Source organism: Suricata suricatta, chromosome X, assembly GCF_006229205.1.
Source record: "Suricata suricatta isolate VVHF042 chromosome X, meerkat_22Aug2017_6uvM2_HiC, whole genome shotgun sequence".
In the NCBI taxonomy this organism is placed as follows: domain Eukaryota; kingdom Metazoa; phylum Chordata; class Mammalia; order Carnivora; family Herpestidae; genus Suricata; species Suricata suricatta.
Genome location: NC_043717.1, coordinates 47276139 through 47298209, shown reverse-complemented (window position 1 = coordinate 47298209; position 22071 = coordinate 47276139). Strand labels below are relative to the sequence as shown.

Below are 22071 nucleotides of genomic sequence, written 5' to 3'. Positions count from 1 at the left end.
TATATATATATACATGTGTGTGTATATATATATATATATATATATATATATATATATAATACCACACCTTCTTGATTCATTCATCAGATAATTAACATTTAGGCTCTTTCCATGATTTGGCTATTGTTGACAGTGCTGCTATGACCATTGGGGTACATGTGCTCCTATGCATCAGCTCTTCTGTATCCCTTGGGTAAATCCCTAGCCATACTATTGCTGGGTCATAGAGGAGTTCTATCAATAGTTTTTTTGAGGAACCTCCACACTGTTTTCCAGAGTGGATGCACCAGTTTACATTCCCACCAACAGTGTAGGAGGGTACCGGTCTCCCCACACCCTCGCCAGCATCTATACCCAAAGCAATCTACATATTCAATGCAATCCCCATCAATATTGCACCAGTGTTCTTCTCAAAACTAGAACAAGCTCTCCTCAAATTCGTATGGAATCACAAAAGATCCCAAATAGCCAAAGTAATATTGAAGAAGAAAACCAAAGCAGGAGACATCACGATTCCAGACTTTCATCTCTACTACAAAGCTGTCATCATTAAGAAAGTATGGTATTGCCACAAAAACAGACACATAGACCAATGGAATAGAATAGAGAACCCAGAACTGGGCCCACAAATGTATTGTCGATTAATTTTTGACAAAGAAGGAAAGAGTATCCAATGGAAAAAAGGCTGCCTCTTTAGCAAGTGGTGCTGGGAGAACTGGACAGTAACATGCAGAAGAATGAAACTAGACCACTTTCTTACACCATACAAAAAAATAAACTCAAAATGGCTGAAGGACCTGAATATGAGACAGGAAACCATCAAAACCCTCGAGGAGAAAGTAGGAAACAACCTCCTTGACCTCAAGTGCAGCAATTTCCTACTCGACACATCCACAAAGGCAGGGAAAATGAAAGCAAAACTGAACTGTTGCAATCTCATCAAGATAAAAAGCTTCTGCACTGAAAAGGAAACAATCAGGAAAACTAATAGGCAACCGACAGAATGGGAAAAGATAGATTCAAATGACATATCAGATAAAGAGCTAGTGTCCAAAATCTACAAGGAACTCACCAAACTCCACACCCAAAAAACAAATAATCCAGTGAAGAAATAGGCAGAAAACATGAAGAGACACTTCTCCAAAGAGGACATCCAGATGGCCTACAGGCACATAAAACGATGCTCAACATCACTCAGCATCAGGGAAACACAAATCAAAACCACACTGAGATACCACCTCACACCAGTCAGAGTGGCTAAAATGATCAAATCAAGAGACTATAGATCTTGTATGTTTTAAATGCTTGTTATGAGCTCTGCACCTGCGAGTACCGTTATATTAAAAGAGGCTCATACACTGTCCAAGGTCTGGCAGTTCAGGAGGTGGTTTTTGAAGGGTGTCTCTTGGTCTCTTTTGCTGTGATTTTGGTTATTTTGTTTCCCTACTTATAGTGATATTTTGGACTCTCCACCATGTGTGCTTTGGTTTGTTCTTTGTGATAGCCCTGGAAAGGAAAACAGACAAACAGGGAACAAAAACAAGCAAATGCACAAACAAATCACACAAACAAGCAAACCAACAAAAAATAATAATAATAAGCCCAAAAAACAAAGGACAGTCTAAAAGCATAAAACCAGAAATCCAAGGTACAAATAAAGAGCAAGGTAAAGGCAGTGCTGATGGAAGAGCATATACAAAGAGAGAAATGACAGGGGTCGGGAGAAAGAGAAAATGAACATTGACCAGGCAGAGAGACTAAAAGGCTTAATCCAGAGGAAAAAAAGAGAATAAGGCAGGAGTCGAAGAGAAAAAAATGAAGATAATGTTACTCAGAGAACCAATATAGTCTGATTATTCCAGAGAGAGAGAGAAAAAGGAAGGTAAAGAAGGAGGTGTAGAACATGCATCAGGAGAATGTATTAAATATGTCTGGTTATGCAAACCTATAACCAGAATAAGTAACGCAGAGGAGGGAAGAAATAAGAATGATATAAGGGAGTATATATCTGAATAGCAAGAATTGATCTAGAGTTAATCAGGGTAATGCAGCAGCGCTCGCCCTGGGGGAGGGGGCTGTTTCTGCGGCATCTACAAGCTCCCAGCAGCTCTCCAGAGCAGATGTGGTGGTTTGGTATAGGTGGGTCCTGCCTCCACTGTGTGTCCTTCGGGCGGATCCCTGAAGCCCCATCTTAGTGGTTATGGGGATAAAAATGGCACCCCCCCATACCTGCTCCTCAAAACAGGTGTCCCAAATAACTCCATTGCATCCGTTCTCACTGAGCTGTATGTGCAGCCTAGCTGGGCCATCTTCTATGCCCCATGCCCAGCCGCATTCCAAGCTCTCACTCCATGTGCATTTATGATGCTGCCCAAAATAATCTCACAAGCTTGGCACTTCAGAGAAGGGGATCGGTTTCTCCTGATGATGACTGGGCCCCTGGGGTGCCGCCTAATCCAGAGGGAACTTATTTAGTCTTTTGGCATGGAGGATAGGATAGGATCCCTCTAAGACCCGGGCGGAGGTTTTTCTCTTGTCCAGATACAGTCCTACATTTCCCCACCCGCTCTTTCTCTTCCCTTTGTCTCTCTGCAGAAGGGGATCCTTCCCCTCCGTGCCTCCATGTCCTGGCCCATTTTCATCTCCCCCTAATTTGCACTCAAACCCCTATAAGGATGTCTTCCTAGTAGACCCCATTCTCTTGCATCATACACAAATATAAACTAAAAATGGATGAAAGACCTAAACATAAGAGGAAGCCATCAAAACCCTGGAGGATAGAGCATGCACCTCTTTGACGTCAACCACAGCAAATTCTTACTCAACATTTCTCTGGAGGCAAGGAAAACAAAAATGAACTACTGGGTCCTCACCAAAAAAAAAAAAAAAAAAAAAAAAAAAAAACACGTCTGCACAGCGAAGGAAACAATCAGCAAACCTAAAAGGCAACTGATGGAATGGGAGACGATATTTGAAAATGACATGTAAGTTAAAGGGTTAGTGTCCAATAACTGGATATAACTTGAGCATAATAGGTATCGACTCTTCTTTAAATATTTGCTAGATTTTGCTTGTGAAGCCATCTGGTACTGGGCTTTGGTTTGTGGGAGTTTTTGTTTGCCGATCTATTTATTTGCTGGCTATTGGTCTGTTCAAATATTTAATTTCCTCCTGTTTCAGTTTTTGTAATTTATTTGTTTCTCGGCACTTATCCATTTCTACATGGTTGTCCAATTTGTTGGCATATAAGTTTTTTTTTTATCATATTCTCTAATAATTGGTTGTATTTCTTTAGTGTTGGTTTTTATTTCTCCTCTCATTTATAATTTTATTTGAGTCTTTTCTCTTTCTTCTTGATATTTGGTGAGAAGTTTATCAATTTTATTGATTTTTTTTGAGGGGGGGAAACCTGGGTGGTTCAATTGGTTAAGCGTCTGACTTCGGCTCAAGTCATGATCTCACAGTTCGAGTTCAGAGACCTGCATTGGGTTCCTTATTGTCAGCCCGCTTCAGATTCTCTGTTTCTCTTCTCTCTGCCCATGCCCCACTCGCACACAAACTCTCTCAAAAATAAATAAAAACACTTTAAAATTTTTTATTGAATTTTTCCAAAGACCAAGCTCCTGGTTTCATTGATCCAATTTATTGTATTTTTACTTTCTAGATCATTTATTTCTGTTCTAAAATTTATTATTTCATTAATTGTGCTGGTTTTACATTTTGTTTGTTGTTCTTTCTCTAGCTCTTTTAGGTGTAAGTTTACGTCAGTTATTTGCGATTTTTCTTGTTTCTTGAGGTTGGCCTGTGTTAATATAAACTTCTGTCTTAGACCATATTTGCTGCATTCCAATAGTTTTGGACCATTGTGTTTTCATTTCCATTTGTTTCTATGTACTTTTTTATATCTTCATTTCCTAATTGACCCATTCATTGTTTAGTAGCATGCTATTTAACTTCCATGTATTTGTGGGATTCCCAGGTGTTTTTTTGTGGTTGACTTTTAGTTTCATAGTGTTTTGATCAGAAAAGGTGCATGGTATGATGCAATCTTCTTGAATTTGTTGAAGCTTGTTTGTGGCCTAATGTGTGATGTGATCTATTCTGGAGAAATGTTCTGTTTGCTCCTGAAAAGAATGTGTATTCTGCTGTTTTCAGAGGGACTGTTTTGGATATATCTGTTAAGTCCACCTGGTCCAGTGAGTGATTCAAATACTCGTTTTCTTGTTTATATTCCATTTAGAGGCTCTATTGATGTAATTTGGGTGTTAAGTTCCCCTACTATTATGACATTATTATCAATTCATTCTTTTATGTTTGTTATTAACTGTTTTATGTATTTAGGTGCTTCCATGTTGGGTGCATAAGTATTTACATTTGTTATATCTGCTTGAAGAATTGTCCTCTTAATTATGACATAGTGCCCTTCTTTATCTCTTGTTATAGTCTTTGTTTTAAAGTCTGCTATGTTCAATATAAGTATTGCTACTCTAGCTTTTATTTAACCTCCATTAGCATGATAAATATTTCTCCATCCCCACTTTCAATCTTCAGGTGTTTATAAATATAAAATGAGTCTTTTGTAGGTGGCATATAGATAGATCTTGTTTTTTTATACATTTCTTCATCCTATCTTTTTACTGGAGCATTTAGTCCACTTACGTTCAACATTATTGATACATGTGTATTTATTATTATATTGTTATTTCTTTTGTGGTTGTTTTGAAGATTTTCTCTGATTATTTCTCGTCTCTCATTTGCATAGTTTCTTGGGGTTTTTTTTGGTAATGTTTCAATTTTTTTCTTTATTCTTTCCATTTTTGATATATGGCTACCATTAAGTTTGTATATAACCTCTTTTGCATATAGCAGTCTATATTAAGTTTATGGTTGTTTAAGTTTGAACTCATTCTTTATTCCTCTCCTCCCCACATTTTGGGTATATATGGTGATATTTTATATCCTTATATTTTGTGATATCATTGATTTTTAGAGAAATGTTCATTTTTACTGCTTTTGTGTTTCCTATCTTATAATGGAATATTATTCAGCAATAAAAAAGGAATAATTTTTGCTATTTGCAATAACATTGCAAAGGGGGATGGGTGAAATGGATGATGTGGTTAAAGAGTGCACTTACTGTGATGAGTACTGGGTGATGTAAAGAATTGTTGAATTGCTGTATTCTACACCTGAAACTTTATATACATATATAAACTCTACTAGAATTAAAATAGTATTTAAGAATGAGAAAAAGTGTTAAAAAAAGAGTATGTCCTCAGAGCAGTGGTTCCTAAGTCTGGCTGCGCATTAGAATCATCAAATATACTGATGCCTGTGTCCCACTACTAGAAATTAAAATGTGATAATGTGATCTAGTATGAGGTCTGGGCTTTTTTTTTTTTTTTGTATTGTCTTCTTTTTTTTTTTAATAGTTTATTGTCAAATTGGTTTCCATATAAAACCCAGTGCTTCTCCCCACAAGTGCCCCCCGATGACCATCACCCCCTTCCCTCCCTCCCCCTCCCTCTTCAGTCCATAGTTTGTTTTCAGTATTCAATAGTCTCTCTTGATCTGTGTCCCTCTCCCCTGCTCTCTTTCCCCCTTCCTCTCCCCATGGTCCCCTGCCAGGTCTCTCCTGTTAGACCTATGAATGCAAACATATGGTATCTGTCCTTCTCTGCCTGACTTATTTCGCTTAGCATGACACCCTCAAGGTCCATCCACTTTGCTACAAATGGCCAGATTTCATTCTTTCTCATTGCCATGTAGTCCTTCATTGTATATATATACCACATCTTCTTGATCCATTCATCAGGTGATGGACATTTAGGCTTTTAAAACAACCTGTATGATTCCAATGTGCAGACAATTTCAGGCACCACTGGCTCAAAGTTTTCTTGTAAAGGATTGAAAGCTCACAGAATACATAGTTTACTTTTCTTGAAAGTTTGGTTCGCCAAGAAGGGGACAGGAAAATGAGACAGTGTGCTAGGTTCAAGACTGCCTGGAAGTCTTATCTGGGTCTGTTTCCTCATTTGTAACATTAGCATAACTACATTTAATTTATAAAATGGACATGTTTTGTAATTCATAAAGTACTTCCCAACAGCTTTTGTACATACATACACTCCATCTTCACTTCACACTCTACTCCCCATTGCCTTTGGCAACAGAGCTCAAGGTAATTTCTCTGACCTTTATTGTAACTGCAATTAGTAGTAGGAAAATAGAAAGCCTGGAGGACTTCCCAACAAGGAGGCAGGACAGGGCCTGACTATCCCAGAAGTCTAGAGATGTAAACCATCAAGCAATTCCAAAGCCCCAAGTCCAAGTGAGCCCAGGATCATCACATGATCAATATAGAGCCCACCTGCACTGGAAAAGTTGACCTGCAGCTCTGAAAACTATGTAGGCAATTAAGACAGACAGAGTCCTGTCCCTTAGACAGTATATTTTTAAGTCTATTGTCTCCCTTCCAAAATGAGGATGGCAATAGCCATTCTCCATAGGACTGAAATGGGGATGAAATGAGACCAAGATTGGAAGGTGGTCTACAGAATGGAAATTACACCGAATATCTTACAGGCACCCACTACATACTACATACTACATACTACAAGATCACAGAGAAGTCTTCCTAATGTTTATTGGCACTGAAATATAACATGGGTTGAGCATAAACCCCTCCAGATTTTTTTAAAACCCCCGAAACACACACACAAAACAACCTGTTAATCAGCTTAACGATAACCCACAACCCTCGGACCAACTACAACCTGAATACAAAATCTAATCTTTCTTCTCAGCCTCCCTGTGGGTGGGCTATTACCCTTAAGGCAGCTAAACTGCCCTACAAATCCAGGTTGAATTTAGGCAGTATGGGGCGTATTACCAAGAGAGTGTCAATATAATTTACAGCAATGCACATAAGACTCCCCAAGGTCAGGCAGAATGGAGTAAGGGAGGGATCAAAGCTAAGGGCTCTGGGCTAGGGGCATTGCATGGAAGGACAGTATAACACCTTTGGAACTGAACTCTTGGGAGAAGGCGAAATAAAAACAATAAAACAAATACCAAGTACTTTAAAAATGGACTGTATGACCTATAGTGACAGGTGATATCACTAATACTGAAAGCTTCTTACAATAATGTTTCTGGCAAAATATTATTTTTTAATATAGTATATGCTTCCCAGGTGTGGGGAATGGTAAGGAAATGAGGCCAAAATAATCCTGCCTCAAGACTAATATCTTTTATGGGTGCATTAGCAAGAAACACAAGAATCAATATTGAATTAGATGCCACTAGAATATATAATACTTGTTTAAAAAAAAGAGAGCACACAGGAAACAGAGAGGAAGAAGAAGATACTCCTGTGTTGAGAGAAAGAGGTTGGAGTGTAGAAGGGACCAGGCCAGAGCCCACAACAGCTCTCTGGTTTACAACTTCAAGGAACATCACAGCTGGTGGCAAGACCTGGGTAGACGTTTGTTAAACAGAAGCAGGCCCAGTCATCACCTTGGAGGTGGTGAGGGAAAGGAGCTATTAGGGATCTCAGGGGGTCAAGTAAATAGTGGGATCCAATCCAAAGGTTTTCTCACCACACTCAGCATCTTCTACCCACTCATCAATTGAAACAATTGGCATCAAGCTCTGAAGCTCACCATTCTAAGGTGTGGATGGCTTTGAAAAAGGGGTGGTGGCCCACATAGCTCTCATGGAAGTTCTGATGAAAGAAGTGGCCTCAGAACCCTGGCAGGGAAAATGCTAAAGCCTAGTGTGAACATTTCCTCTTTGGCAAGAGTCCTGGATAAGATTGGCTAGGTTTTGGGGTGACTATCCCTACCATTCTAGCTGGAGGGAATTTGGGGATTGGACTGGTGAGGGGCAGACCCCAAGAAGGAAGGAACTCAGAATAACAGTAAGGGATACCTACACCCATAGAACTCACTTGAAACAAGCCTAGGTTCCTAAAAGGCATTGGAGTAGGATCTCCTATCCAGCTTTGCCTAAAGAGAATCACCAACAACCTTCTAAGATACTGGTGAAGTCTCTTGAAGGTACTGTGTCCTCCCATCTCACCATGGTGAGAAACTGAATTCCTAAACTTAGGGATAAAACTTATTAGAACGGAGTTTGTAACAGCCTCCATCTGGAAGGTATAGAGAAGAATTACTGAACATCTTTTTAGCTTCCAATCATTATAAAGCTTAAATAACTCTAGAAGAAATTGGAATTGGAAGTTCTAATCTTAGGTCATTTGACATCCTACAGCATATGCCCAGGGCCATGCCTCCTTTCCTAAATCCTGGGATGCTCTTCAAATCATAGGACCCTGAGAAGGAAGGCAGTTGTGTGGCAGGGGTTGGGGGTTATTTTTCAATCAATACCACACTTGATTCCTACAGAACAACAGTAAATGTGGGGGTATTTCCCAAATCAAGTGGGAACTGCCTCTGAGCTAGGGAAGTGGTCTCTTCCTGTAAGCTAGATTAAATGGGACAGAGGGAAAAGAGGGTCCAATTGGCACCACTGTGGGCTATTTATTTGCCCAAGGAAGTGAGTGGGAGCTGAGGGGTTAGGTTTGGTTCCATGTATGCACTGAATGCTTGGCATGACTCTTGGGCTGCTCTAGTTAGTGGCTTCAGCACAGTGTGAGTTAGGCAAGATTATAGGAGTATGGGGGCAAGGAAAAAGGAAGGAGGGGTTCCTACACATAGGGTGACCATTACATGGACTCAAATTCATCAATGCGCTGCTTGGTATTGCCCTGTCGGATCTGACGCAAGGTCTTGTATTTATCTCTGCCAAGTCGCATGTTCTCAGCATGTATCATGTCATTTGCAGTCTTCTTGGACTCATCACGGGCATTGGCCAGTTCTGAAGTAAGGGCCTGTGAGGGTGTAAGGTGATGATGGGTTAATGGCTCATTCTAACTTTACTTTCCCTTATTTAGCCAGATTCTCTGTCTCCCCCCCCTACAACTTCCCCACACACAAACACACACCTCTTCACCCATCTCTTTCTATACATTAACACACACATTTTTTGAGGGCCATTTTCAGCCCTGTTGGGACTGCAGTGGAGCAAAAATAAAAAAGGTTCCCCCAAACTTAGGGGACCAATCAACAGATGGCAGGTATTCTCTAAGAGCAGAACAATGGTAGAAATTAGGTCAAGGTATTTTCCGAATTCAAGAGGTAAATAGAGTATGGGGTAAAAAGAAAAAAAAAAAGGAAGAGGGGGCCAAGGTTTGATGAGTAAGTGATGGGTACCTACTCTTAAATCTTTCATGTTAGAACGGCTCAGCCTCTTGTACTCCAGTGAGATAGGCTCCTCTACCTAACCCCCATGATGACCTAGGGAATGCACATGGTATCTTTAACCCTTTGGTCCTGCCTGGATACCTTCAGGTGTTTCTGAACACGCTCATTCTTCTCTGCCTCCGTGGTACGTTCCTCCTCACTGCGGTCCTTGGCCATAGCATCAGCCCGCAGGTCGGCACTGGCCTCTGCCCCATTCTCATCCTGCTCATCTTGTTCATTCTCAGCAGGCTCTGCTACATGAGGTGTACTCATAGCAGACTTCAGTTCAGCACGGGTCTTCTCCAAATCTTCTTGTGCCATCTGAGCCTGTCCAGTAACAGAGGGAAAGAAGGACAAGCTGTCAGACCAGGCTAATTTGTGGCATCCTACATGTGCATAGAATAGCCCAGCAGGAGGCAGGCACCAGGTAGGCGAAGTCACTTTGTCTGTCTTTAGTTTCTGCAGCTGTAAAATAAGAGCAATCTACTAATGTCCCTGGTGTATTAGAGAATTCTAGGAAGTATTTAAGAAAGCCTCGAGCTTTTTCTCCCATGATGCCTGCTGTCAATGAGGGATAGAAGGGATAAGGAGCCCGAACCTGAGGAATCTAAGGAACTGAAATTTATGTATATAGTACTATTTCCCATAATGTTTTGCTCTGAGCACTGTGTCTCACCTTCTGCTGCCATTCCACAGCCTCACTTTCCTTCTTCTGTCGGGCCATCTCCAGCTGGGAGATTCGAGCTGTCAACTCTGCCATTTCCAAGGCCTATAGATAAATTAGAAGGTTGTGAGAGCTAAGCCTTCTAGTCCTCAGACCCCAGGTATCTTCAATACCAGTTCCCCTGGAGAACCAATAAAGAACCTACTGCTCCATTTACTTGCTTTTCTGGAGGCTCTTTTTACCACACCTCCTCCAGGAAGCCTGGAGGACTACTCCTATTCTCAGATATACTATTCTTATTAACTCCAAATCATTTCCATATAAGTCAGAGATCCCCACCTAGACTATAGGCCTCCTGAAGACAAACATGTCATTTCTCTCTTCCTCATCTATCTCTTTCTTTACTTTCTCTCTCCTTCCTTCCCTCTCTCCCTCTCCCTCTCTATCTCTCTTACATACACTACTGCCCACTGTATAGTTAGGGCCTCCATAAAACTTTGGAGATCGTTGTGTCACTGCCTAAAGTACCAGATCCTTTCCTGTTTTCCTAGAATTCTTAGGGTTTCCACTAATACTCCTCCCAGGACAAGTACATAAAGGACACTATGGTGTCACAAGATGATCTGAACAAGGTAAAAAGCTTATGCACACCCTCATATCTTGGACAAATCTCCTACAGGAAGCTTCCCTCTGCCAATTAGATCTTAGTTCCTATGCTCTCACTCCAAACAGTAGAGGGGAAGAGCATATATCAAGGAATTTGGGCCACAGGTTGTTAATTTCTGAGTCACAGAACCCTTGGAAATATGATAAAAGTAAGGATGCCAACCCTCCTCCACCCAAAATGCATAGACACATAGTTTTACATATGATTTTAGAAGGCAAACCCTTCAAAGAGATGCAAAAATGGGTTCTCATCCTTATTCAGTGACATTGTGTTAACTTTGACAATTCTCTTAAACTCCCTGAGCCCTAAACTCCCTGAGCCCTAATTTCCTTATCTGAGCATAGTATCCCATATGGGTTAATTTTATAGGATTATTGGGAGAGGAAATAAGAAAGTAAGAGGAAAGGAAAAGTTGCTAGCATAGCTTGTAACACACAGACAGTCAATTAAGTGCAAATCCCTTTCCTTTTTCCCTCCCTCCCTTTCCTTTGTCAGGTCATCAGCTCAGATCCCCAAGGGCTAAGAAAGTAGAATAAAAGTAAGGGTTAGGGAAAACAGTTTGCAAAGCTTTCTGGGCCAAACAAATGACTTTGTAGCTTGCTTCTGAATATGCTATGTGCTGGGGTCCCATAGACTGACACCCTGCTGGAAGAAGCCAGCCCTGCAGGCAGGAGTAACTGGAATAGGTAGGCAGACAGGGAAGAAAATTCAGGTACCACAATCCTAGCCCATTTTGTAGCTTTACCAGTTGTTCCTGGGTCTTCTTCTGATCCCGGGAGGCCTGCAACAGGGCCTCCTTGGCCTCTTCAGCTTCTTGACGCTCTTTGGCCAGTTTTTCAGCCTCACTCTGGGCACGCTTCCGCTCCTGCTCAAGCTCCAGAGCCCTCTGGGTCTGTTCTTCCAGTTCTGAAAAGAGAAGAAGGGAGAAAAGTGGTAAAGAGTGCAGAAATGAAGGAATACCTAGTTTCCTTCCTGGAAATGCTTCACCCCAGAGCACATCTGGTATAAAGTTCTAGGCACTCTTCCCCTTGCCTCATCTTTCATTTATCGGTAGCTATATGGATTATATACCTGGAGCCTGCAGCTCAAGCAGAAGGGTCTCCAGTTCATAGAGTCAGGCTCTAGAAAAACCCAGTCTCAAAAATGATTCTAAGCCTCACCATGTTGAGCCTTCTTAGTCTGTTCCTCTATTTGCTTCAGTCTCTCCATCAGTTCCTCCTTTTCCCGTTCAATCTTCTCCTTCTCCTTTTCTGCCATTTCACGCTTCTTCTTCTCATTTTCCAGCAGAGCACTAAGAAAAGAGAAAGGATAGAATAGAAAGGTTACCTGGAAAGACCCCAAGTCTCCCTGGCCTTGGATCCTCCATGAGTCTCTGAATTCCTAGACTTCTAATGCCTGCTTCCTGGAGAAAGGGATGTGTGAGACTTAAAGGAGGAAGTGTCATCCCTGTATAGCTCCCTCTCTCTCCCCATACCAGGATGGCTTCATATTTTTGTTTTATATAATATTTGACACCTTTGAGAAATTTCTTTGACATAGCATTCACTCCAGTTCCACAGAACCTACCGTTCCATCTGTTTCTGGTGCTTCTCCTCCCGGGCCTGTGCCTTCATCTGCTGCACCTCAATGGTGTCAGGCTTGCGGCGGCGCATGTATAATTCATGGTTCCCCATGCACAGGGCCAAGATACGCTTGTTAATCCGCAGCCGGGGAGCATAGAAGACAAAGTCCTGATGAGAAACCAATAATCAAAATGAGTTTGAAGGGACAAATGAAGGTAAGCTTTTGCCTTTTGAAAACCTAAGTCCAAAAGCATAGGAAGGATTATTTAGCCCAATTTTCTCATGTTACAAATAGGAAAATTAATTATCAGAATGGCAAAGTGACTTGCCCAGGGTAACATAGCAAGTTAGCAGTAGACCCAGGACTAGAAGCCAAATTTTTTGACTCTTAAAACCACCAAAACTACAATTTCTTTAAACTTTTGCTTTTGAGAATATCCTAAAATATCTTCAATCTAATTGAAAGATAGGAACTGACTATATTTGCTAATCAGGGATCCTGCTGAATCTCAGGGGCCTCTCTTAGAGGCCCAGTAATCCCTGCATAATACACTGGTGAATACAGTATGGGTGGCTGGACTGTGTCTGTAATCTCCTAAAAGCATATTCCAGATATAGCACCTTAAATCATTTTTGGAATAAGGCAAATTGTAAGTACATACATGAATACATAAATCTCCTGAACACTGACTGCCCTGGCTGTCCTGTTTTACAATAAGCCCTTAATCTCAGCTGGCTTTGTTATTTACCTTTTTCTTATGAAAGTTGTATACAGCAGCAGTTTTAATTAAAATACCACCCCCACACACACACAAATCGTGTGAGTCTGACTTTGTTATTTCATATACCACTGGACCAAGGTTATCAGATAATGGATTAATAACTACTAGGTACTCTGCCACTGAACCCAAACTACTACTGTCTCATATATCTTAGTGTGCAGTGGAAGGAGCACAGGCTCTAGAGGTCAAATAACCTAGGTATAAATCCCAGATTTACCATTTTTAGCTGTGTTGTCTTGGGAAAATCACTCCATCTCTCTGAACCTCAATTTCATCAGTTATAAAATTGGTACGCTACTACCTAACTGACAATGCTGCTGAAGGTTAAACGAGATAACATATATAAAGTTTCTATCAGCAGAAGTTCAGAGACCTCAGGGCTGGAGAAGAACGGTTGAGGCCTCATGAGAATGGTTTGGCTCGTCATGGCCATTGACCTTTCTTGGACATGAGGTACACCTAAAGAGGAGACTCTTTTTTGGTTTCTATCCTACTCCCAATCAGCATCTTTCCAGTCTTATCAGCCACAGGAAACTGAATGCATGAAAAGTATAGTGAGAATATTAAAGGAATGAATGGACCCAAAGCCTTTTCTTGTTCTTGGGTTGCTCTGGAGATACGTCTTGAGAGGACAGCAGCAAAGTTATAACAAAAAACAAGTTGGAGGATCATCTTTGGTTCTGCACTTTTGATTCTGTTCTTTCTTTACAATTAAAAATAAATCAAGTACACAAACAGTTTCATTTTCTGGAGCTTATATGCTTTAAAAAACTAGATACACTGTTTCCACCCCTAGAGCATTAGGGCAACAGAAGACAGTGGCTACAAGGCAGCACTTAGACTACCTGTGGCTCTCCCTCATCCATGTTTCTCCTGAGATACAGGTGGCAGGGTGGCACCAGCTACAGGATGCCTCTTAGCTATGTCTTGGCATCAGTATGCCCTTCTGGTGCCAATCTCCTTTTGTGCCTCCTTTTCCCACCCTCCCAAAAACAAAAGTCAGAAAAATGAGAGCAAGATACAATGATATTGCTCCTAGCATTATCCAGGTCTTGGCAAGTACCTGTCTTGGCCAGTAGGAGGAATCACTTACCGGGGCTTTTTTGTCAATGGGCTTGATGACAAATTTCTTATCATTGAAAGAAATGTTTCTGATTTCACTCCAAGGAAAGCCTATCTTAGGAGTCAATCTGTAGAGAACAAGAATATCAGGACAAGGGAAAGACAAGAAAGACATAGAGGGTTGGTGGTTTGCCCTCCACACCTCCAACTTCTTCCTTAAGGAGGTAGATCCAGTGTTATTCTATGCCACTGGGTCAGATGCCAGTACTGAGGCTGTACAAAAGATCTCCTAATACCACAACCAACATATTTTTCCTTGTCCCAATCTTTGAGGTTTGGGTTTTTTTTTTTTGTTTGTTTTTGTTGAGACATGGACCTTATAAAAATGTCTCACAAGAATCTCCAGCCCTATTTTACTGAGACTCTTCCTCTCGAAATTGTAACAGCTGGAGAGAATGTAAACAATAAGCTCTAATATTCAGAAATTACATGGAACAATGATTTATTCTATCCATTCTCACCAAGGGCAGACCAAGGGGAAAAATAAGCAAAAGATATGTCTGTATCAAGAGGGATTATATGTCAAAAGGCATTTAATAGTCATATGGGAAAGGGATTAATTATAAATCCTCACAAAGTAGGTTCTAGACTAGTGCTGCCCAACGGAAATATAATGAGAACCACACATGTAATTTTAAATTTTCTAATAGCCATTTGAAAACAAGCAAAAAGAAATAGGTGGATTAACTATAATAACAGTTCATTTAACCCAGTATATCCAAAACACTATCATTTGAACATGTATATTAGTATTAAAAAATATTAATGATATATTCTACATTGTGTTTTTCACACTAAGTCTTCAAAGTCTGGTATATAGTTTATACTTATAGCATATCTCAATTAAAGAGTAGCCACATTTCAAGTGCTTAATAGCCACGTGTGGCCAGTGACTACTATAGAGGACAGTGCAAGTCTAGTCAACTCAAGATCTAGAGGCCTCGGAGGTTGTGCAAACATTTGGGCTGATCTAAATTAGGTAGAAAAAGGTGGGACCCAGGTGAGAACCAGGAGATACAGTCCTACTTCATGGTGAGCCCTGGGTGTCAGAGTGGCCCAAATAAACTAAGAGACCTCTGAGCTATACCTGTCATTCTGCTCATAGATGTTGAGACCTAGGGCATCCACCCCCAGCCACAGCTCTGAGCCTTTCTTGTTCTTGATGCTGAAGTAGTTCACACCATACATCTCCAGGTCCTGGGCAATCTTCAGATACTCTAGGACAGCATCCTCTCTAAATAACAGATATGGGGGTGTTACAGAGGGAAGCCTGTGAATCAGACCCAGGAAGACAGCCTCCCTGTTTTGCATTTCTGACAAGAATGTTCTTAGCAGAGCCCAGATGGTGTGGTGATGGCAAAATGATAAGATTTGTTCCTGAACTAGACAATACCCAAATGATTTACCATGTTTAGAGAGCTTCTTCCCCATTTCTTTGTTGGCAAGAAGCCCCTGGTACCCCAGAAGCTCTCAAGGAATACTGAGATACCTTCCATTTCTTTATGGTCAAAACTGTTTGGGCTAACAGTTGCCATCATTCACAAAAATGATCCTCATTTGCCTTCCATCTCTACATTCCCTTATAAGTTACATTCCTGTCCCTTTCTCTCCAACATCCTCCAGTGCCCCTAGTCTTTTGCCTCTTTTCCCCCAGAACATACTCTCATTCTCCATTACAAAAAGCAGTATAACCCATAGTTTTTAGGGCAGGCTTACCTGAGCATGCCTCGGTGCTCCTCATGCCACACTTGGATCCGCTCCTCCCACTGGTCCTTGTTGAGTTTATGCTGCTCCAGGACCCTGGAAACACAACAGATAGTATTTTCAAGCACAAAATCCAAATGCAGGAGTAAAAGGAAGCCCACTTAGCTCTCTGAGGGGTTGATGCAAAGAAATATGGAAGTCAGCCCACAGAGGTCATACTGGAAGTAGATTGAAATTACAGCAGGAGGTATTAATGAGACATAGGGAATTGCCTGAGATGTAGGGCGGTTACAATAATGGGTGGAAATAAAAGACAATGGAAACACATTCCTTTGTAGTTTTAACCAAAAAATCCAATACTAAGAGGGTACCTGGGGGGCCCAGTTGGTTAAGTGTCCAACTATTGATTTCAGCTCAGGTCATAAACTCACATTGTGAGATTAAGCCCCATGTCAACCTCTGTGCTGGGCATGGAGCCTGCTTAAGACCCTTTTTCTCTATCCCCCTCTGTCTCTCTCTGTCCCTGTCTATCCCTCTCTCTGTCTCTGTCTCTCTTTCTGTATCTCTCTGTCACACACACACACACACAACTAATATGTTGTGGTCTCCAAGCAGGGCAGTAATGTATCAAGAGTCTGCGCTGACTTGAGAGGCTAAGAGTCAGGATACTCTCTCCTATATATCTGTGGGACCAATAGTTTGTGTTTATGAGAAAATTCCTCAAGGATGAGGAGCCTTGTAATCAGAGAACTGAGCCCAAATGGCTTTGGAAGAAACTAATAGGCTCAACCTCCCAGATCTACTACTACATCATAAATAAGACTTGTTTTAATTTTTTTCACATTTATTTATCTTAGAGAGACACAGAGAGAGAGAGAGAGAGAGAGAGAGAGAGAAACAATCTGAAGCAGGCTCTGAGCTCTGAGCTGTCAGCCCAGAGCCCCATGCAGGGAAAGAACCAACAAACTGTGAGATCATAACCTGAGCTGAAGTCAGACGCTTAACCAACTGAGCCACCCAGGTGCCCCAAGACTTGTTTTAAATATGCCATCTTAGACATCAAAGCAGTGACTCAGGTAGAGTTCCAGGGAACAACCACTATCCCTAATATTTTCAGGTAAGTTGTGCATATGCCACAGCTCCAATGGGAATGAGGATCCCAGAATCAAGAACTTTCCTTTCCATCAAAAAGCTTATGAAAATGGCCACTGGATCCAGAAGGGAAAAAAACTGGGTTAAAGTTCAAAAGACTACGGTTACAGGTCTGGTTCTGCTTCGAATGAGCTTCTGGGAAGTCAGAATGAGCACCCCTGCTCTATTTCCAGAGCCAGGAAATAAGGATAATGCCTGCCTTATTCATTTTATGTTAGGTTGTAATGCTAAAACAAAAATAATGAGTGTTTGAGAGCATTCATCTTTGCAGTTTATAAAAGCTGAAAGCTCTGTACACTGGCTGTCAATATTAAAAGACTGTTGGAGCTCCCCCACATCCCTGGCTTGGGTATTTCTCTCTCTCCCCTGTGAATCTCTGATAGAAGAACTCTAAATCAATGAAAAGGATTGAAAAAATGGAACCAGGATACGAGATGCCAATCCATCTCTGGTAATCTATATAAGAACCTGTTTCCAGAGTAAAAAAAGTTCTGTAATCAGGCAAACAGAGAGGGGGGAAAACAGCTTTTTATTTTGAGAGTCAGAGAGAAAATAGGGTATGGTGCCATATGCAAATATGTCTCTCTGAGCAGCGTAAGATAATCCTCAGACAGACCCTAGCGGAAAGGAACAGATCTGGTAGCCCCTGTGTAATAGAGACTGGTCAGCCATGGACTGCAGCCCCCATCCAGCCAAAGGCTTTACCACTTTACCTCTGTGGCAGCAACTTGTCTCCCGCCAAGTAGCCAGACTTGTGGACTTCCTTATTGAAGTCACCATATTTAGACTGGACAGCATAGGAGGCCAGCAGTACAGCAGTCTCGGGTGGGCAGTAAATATCATCATTGAGAATGCCCTCCTTAACTTGAAGGAAGAACAGGCGCTGGGTGATGTCCTGGATCAATTCTTCAGATACATCCTCAGGGTAAAACTTGGCCCGGAACTTGAAGACTAGGGGGCTTTCCTTCCGCACATCCTGCGCAGTCACCTGGGAATAATAAGAGGTTATGGACTCTCAAAAAAATAGATTTTGGCTGAAGGGTGGGAAGAGACACTGAAATGTCATCAATTTGGGTAATACCAAAGAGCCAGGTGTCAACTGTTCTGGTAATTCAGAAAAGAGATACATTGGTTTCACTTGTGGACCCATGCCTGTAATTGCTTCCTTTTGCAGCTTCGTTACTGAAATGACCAATGACCCACTAATGTTCATAAGCCTTCAAGCTCCCACCTTATGACAATATATCCAATTTCCCCCAAATTTTGAGGTTAGGCTTAAGAAAGCTCCTCTTTTACGTATCCTCCAACATCATAAGTTAGCAAGTTATAAAAAAAAAAGTATCTTATAAGATCTCTATAATTTTCAGATTTTTTTCCATTATATGGATTTTTATTTCTTTTTTATAATAGTTTATTGTCAAATTGATTTCCATATGACACCCAGTGATTCTCCCTACAAGTGCCCCCCTCCATGACCATCACCCCCTCCCCCTCCCCCTTCAGTCCTCAGTTAGTTTTCAGTATTCAATAGTCTTTCATGATTTGTGTCCCTCGCTCTCCCCAACTCTCTTCCCCCTTCCCTTCCCTATGGTCCTCTGTTAGGTTTCTCTTGTTAGACCTATGGCAAACATATGGTGACAGGTAGAATGCTTTTTAAAACCTAAAATTGGCTCTTGAGAACTCCACATTTGCCCGGAAAAAGTCTCCACTCTTTGGTAAAAGAAGACTTTGCCAGCAGAAGGTGGGACACCTATTTCTTAGACACAATCAGAAACACAAGCCACAGGACATTGGAAATCTCCAAGGAAAATTTAGGAAGTTTGAGGATACTGAGATGGAAGACTGCCATGTTCCTGTAGAGATACTGCCTGGAGGTGACAAGCTTGAATGGTCATATACTCAAATCATTTCATTTGGAGTTCGACTGAGATAGGAAATGAAAAAAGAATGGGTTAAATAGATGAAGCGTATTAAGGAGGGTATTTGTGATGAGCATCAGGTGTTGTATGCAAATGACGAAGCACTGAATCTTCACCTGAAAATAATACTGCACTGTAATTTAAATAAGAACGTGGAGAAAAAAGATATATGATAATAAATATATGTGTAGATGCCTATGGAGGAAAAACAGAAAATCATGAAAGAGAGAAGCATCTGTATGGAGGATAGGTATCAGTCGACAGGTGGAGAAGGGACAAGATAAGATTAGGAGACCCTCAAGATTCGTTACAGTTCAAGAGTCAGTGACTCTCTTTTAAACAATCCTAAAGCCCTTGAGTTTGGCAAGAAAAAAAATAGGATGCTAATCCCCTCTTGAAAAGCCATTAATAGTTGTAGTCTAAAACAAGTCAAACGTTAAGACAGAGCTCCTAGGAAAAAGTAAGGGTCTCTTCCTACTTGGACACTGGCCATTCTCGTTTAAAGTTAAACGTGGGGAGAGAGCAAGAGCTCTGACTTGGCTGAGTCCTATGCCTTTATTCTGATCTAGTGGTCAATGGATCACCCCGTGAAAAACAAAGCCCAGGATTTGCCAGCGAGCACATGTTAGCCCATGAATAACACATGATGGATAAATGAGTTGTAAACCCAACAATGGGGTAAGCAGTTACCTTCTTATTGAGTTTCAGCCAAGTAGAGAAACCTTTAGTGTCCTGATATTGCAGACCAAAGAACCAAACTTCCCTCAGGCCAATGGTTTTCACCACCTAGAAGAGAAACAAAAAGCAACAACTAACTAAATGCCTACTTTGTGCCAGGCACAGAGGACACAAACGTCCAGCATGGTTCCTGATTTAATTTATTTTTTCTTCCAAGTTTTTATTTATTTATTTATTTATTTATTTATTTATTTATTTATTTATTTATTTATTTTAAATAGTTTATTGTCATATTCATTTCCATATAACACCCAGTGCTGTTCCCCACAAGTGCCTCCTCCATTACCACCACCTCTTTTCCCCCCTCCTCCTTTCTCTTCAGCCCTAGATTCGTTTTCAGTATTCAATAGTCTCTCATGATCTGCGTCCCTCTCTCTCCCCAACTCTCTTTCCCCATTCCCCTCCCCATGGTCCTCCATTAGGTTTCTCCTGCTCTCCTGTTAGACCTCTGAGTGCAAACATATGGTGTCTGTCCTCCTCCGCCTGGCCTATTTCCCTTAGCATGACACCCTCGAGGTCCATCCACTTTGCTACAAATGGCCAGATTTCATTCTTTCTCATTGCCATGTAGTCCTCCATTGTATATATATACCACATCTTCTTGATCCATTCATCAGGTGACAGACATTTAGGCTCTTTCCATGATTTGTCTATTGTTGACAGTGCTGCTATGAACATTGGGGTACATGTGCCCCTATGCATTAGCACTTCTGTATCCCTTTGGAAAATCCCTAGCAGTGCTATTGCTGGGTCATAAGGGAGTTCTATGGATAATTTTTTTTAGGAACCTCCACACTGTTTTCCAGAGTGGCTGCACCAGTCTACATTCCCACCAAGAGTGTAGGAGGGTGCACATTTCTCTACACCCTCGTCAGCATCTATAGTCTCCTCATTTGTTCATTTTAGCTACTCTGACTGGCGTGAGGTGGTATCTCAGTGTGGTTTTGATTTGTATTTCCCTGATGATAAGTGATGTTGAGCATCGTTTCATGTGCCTGTAGGCCATCTGGATGTCCTCTTCAGAGAAGTGTCTGTTCATGTCTTCTGCCCATTTCTTCACTAGGTTATATGTTTTTCGGGTATGGAGTTTGGTGAGTTCCTTGTAGATTTTGGATACTAGCCCTTTATCTGATATGTCATTTGCAATTATCTTTTCCCATTCTGTCGGTTGCCTATTAGTTTTCTTGATTGTTTCCTTTGCACTGCAGAAGCTTTTTATCTTGATGAAGTCCCAAGAGTTCAGTTTTGCTTTCATTTCCCTTGCCTTTGGGGATGTGTCAAGTAGAAAAGTGCTGCAGTTGAGGTGAAGGAGGTTTTTTTCCTACTTTCATCTCGAGGGTTTTGATGGTTTCCTATCTCACATTCAGGTCCTTCAGCCATTTTGAGTTTATTTTTTTGTATGGTGTAAGAAAGCGGTCTAGTTTCATTCTTCTGCATGTTACTGTCCAGTTCTCCCAGCACCACCTGCTAAAGAGGCAGCCTTTTTTCCATTGGATACTCTTTTCTACTTTGTAAAAAATTAATTGGCCTTACATTTGTGGGCCAAGTTCTGGGTTCTCTATTCTGTTGCATTGATCTATGTGTCTGTTTTTGGCCAGTACCATACTGTCTTGATGATGAAGGCTTTGTAGTAGAGGCTAAAGTCTGGGATTGAGATGCCTCCCATTTTGGTCTTCTTCTTAAATATTACTTTGGCTATTTGGGGTCTTTTGTGGTTCCATACAAATTTGAGGATAGCTTATTCTAGCTTTGAGAAGAATGTTGGTACAACTTTGATGGGGATTGCATTGAATGTGTAGATTGCTTTGGGTAGTGTTAATTCTTCCGATCCATAAGCATGAAATGTTTTTCCATTTCTTGGTGTCTTCTTCGATCTCTTTCATAAGTTTTCTATAGTTTTCATCATATAGGTCTTTTACATCCTTGGTTAGGTTTACTCCTAGGTATTTCATGGTTTTTCGTGCAATTGTGAACAAGATCAGCTTCTTGATTTCTCTTTCCGCTGCTTCGTTATTGGTGTATAGGAATGAAACCGATTTCTGTACATTGATTTTTTTTTCTCCATAATATTTTATTGTCAAATTGTTTTCCATACAACACCCAGTGCTCTTCCCCTTAAGTGCCCTCCACCATCACCACCACCTCTTTTCCCCCCTCCCCCTTCCCCCTCAACCCTCAGTTCATTCGCAGCATTCAATAGTCTCTCAAGTTTTGCATCCCTCTCTCTCCCCAACTCAGTCAGAGTGGCTAAAATGAACAAAGCAAGAGACTACAGTTGTTGGAGAGGGTGTGGAGAGATGGGCACCCTCTTACACTGTTGGTGGCAATGTAAACTGGTGCAGCCGCTCTGGAAAACAGTGTGGAGGTTCCTCAAAAAACTATCGATAGAACTCTCTTATGACCCAGCAATAGCATTGCTGGGGATTTACCCAAGAGAGACAGAAATGCTGATGCAT

The 22071-nt window shown here is 41.2% G+C and overlaps 1 protein-coding gene across 2 annotated transcripts in view; it reads right to left on the bottom strand.

The window, feature by feature from the left end:
- Positions 1-6621: 6621 nt before the first annotated feature.
- The window catches only part of MSN (moesin), a 65050-nt gene continuing 49600 nt past the window's right edge, over positions 6622-22071 (bottom strand). For both annotated transcript variants that reach the window (XM_029929587.1, XM_029929586.1), the window contains exons 3-13: positions 19568-19663; positions 17672-17946; positions 15819-15902; positions 15190-15336; positions 14074-14170; positions 12203-12366; positions 11797-11927; positions 11382-11542; positions 9982-10074; positions 9408-9632; positions 6622-8893 (exon numbers count right to left, since the gene is read on the bottom strand). In XM_029929587.1, the coding sequence (XP_029785447.1) occupies positions 8729-8893; positions 9408-9632; positions 9982-10074; positions 11382-11542; positions 11797-11927; positions 12203-12366; positions 14074-14170; positions 15190-15336; positions 15819-15902; positions 17672-17946; positions 19568-19663 (1638 nt within the window). In that variant the 3' untranslated portion in view covers positions 6622-8728. The remainder of the gene's footprint in view (positions 8894-9407; positions 9633-9981; positions 10075-11381; positions 11543-11796; positions 11928-12202; positions 12367-14073; positions 14171-15189; positions 15337-15818; positions 15903-17671; positions 17947-19567; positions 19664-22071) is intronic.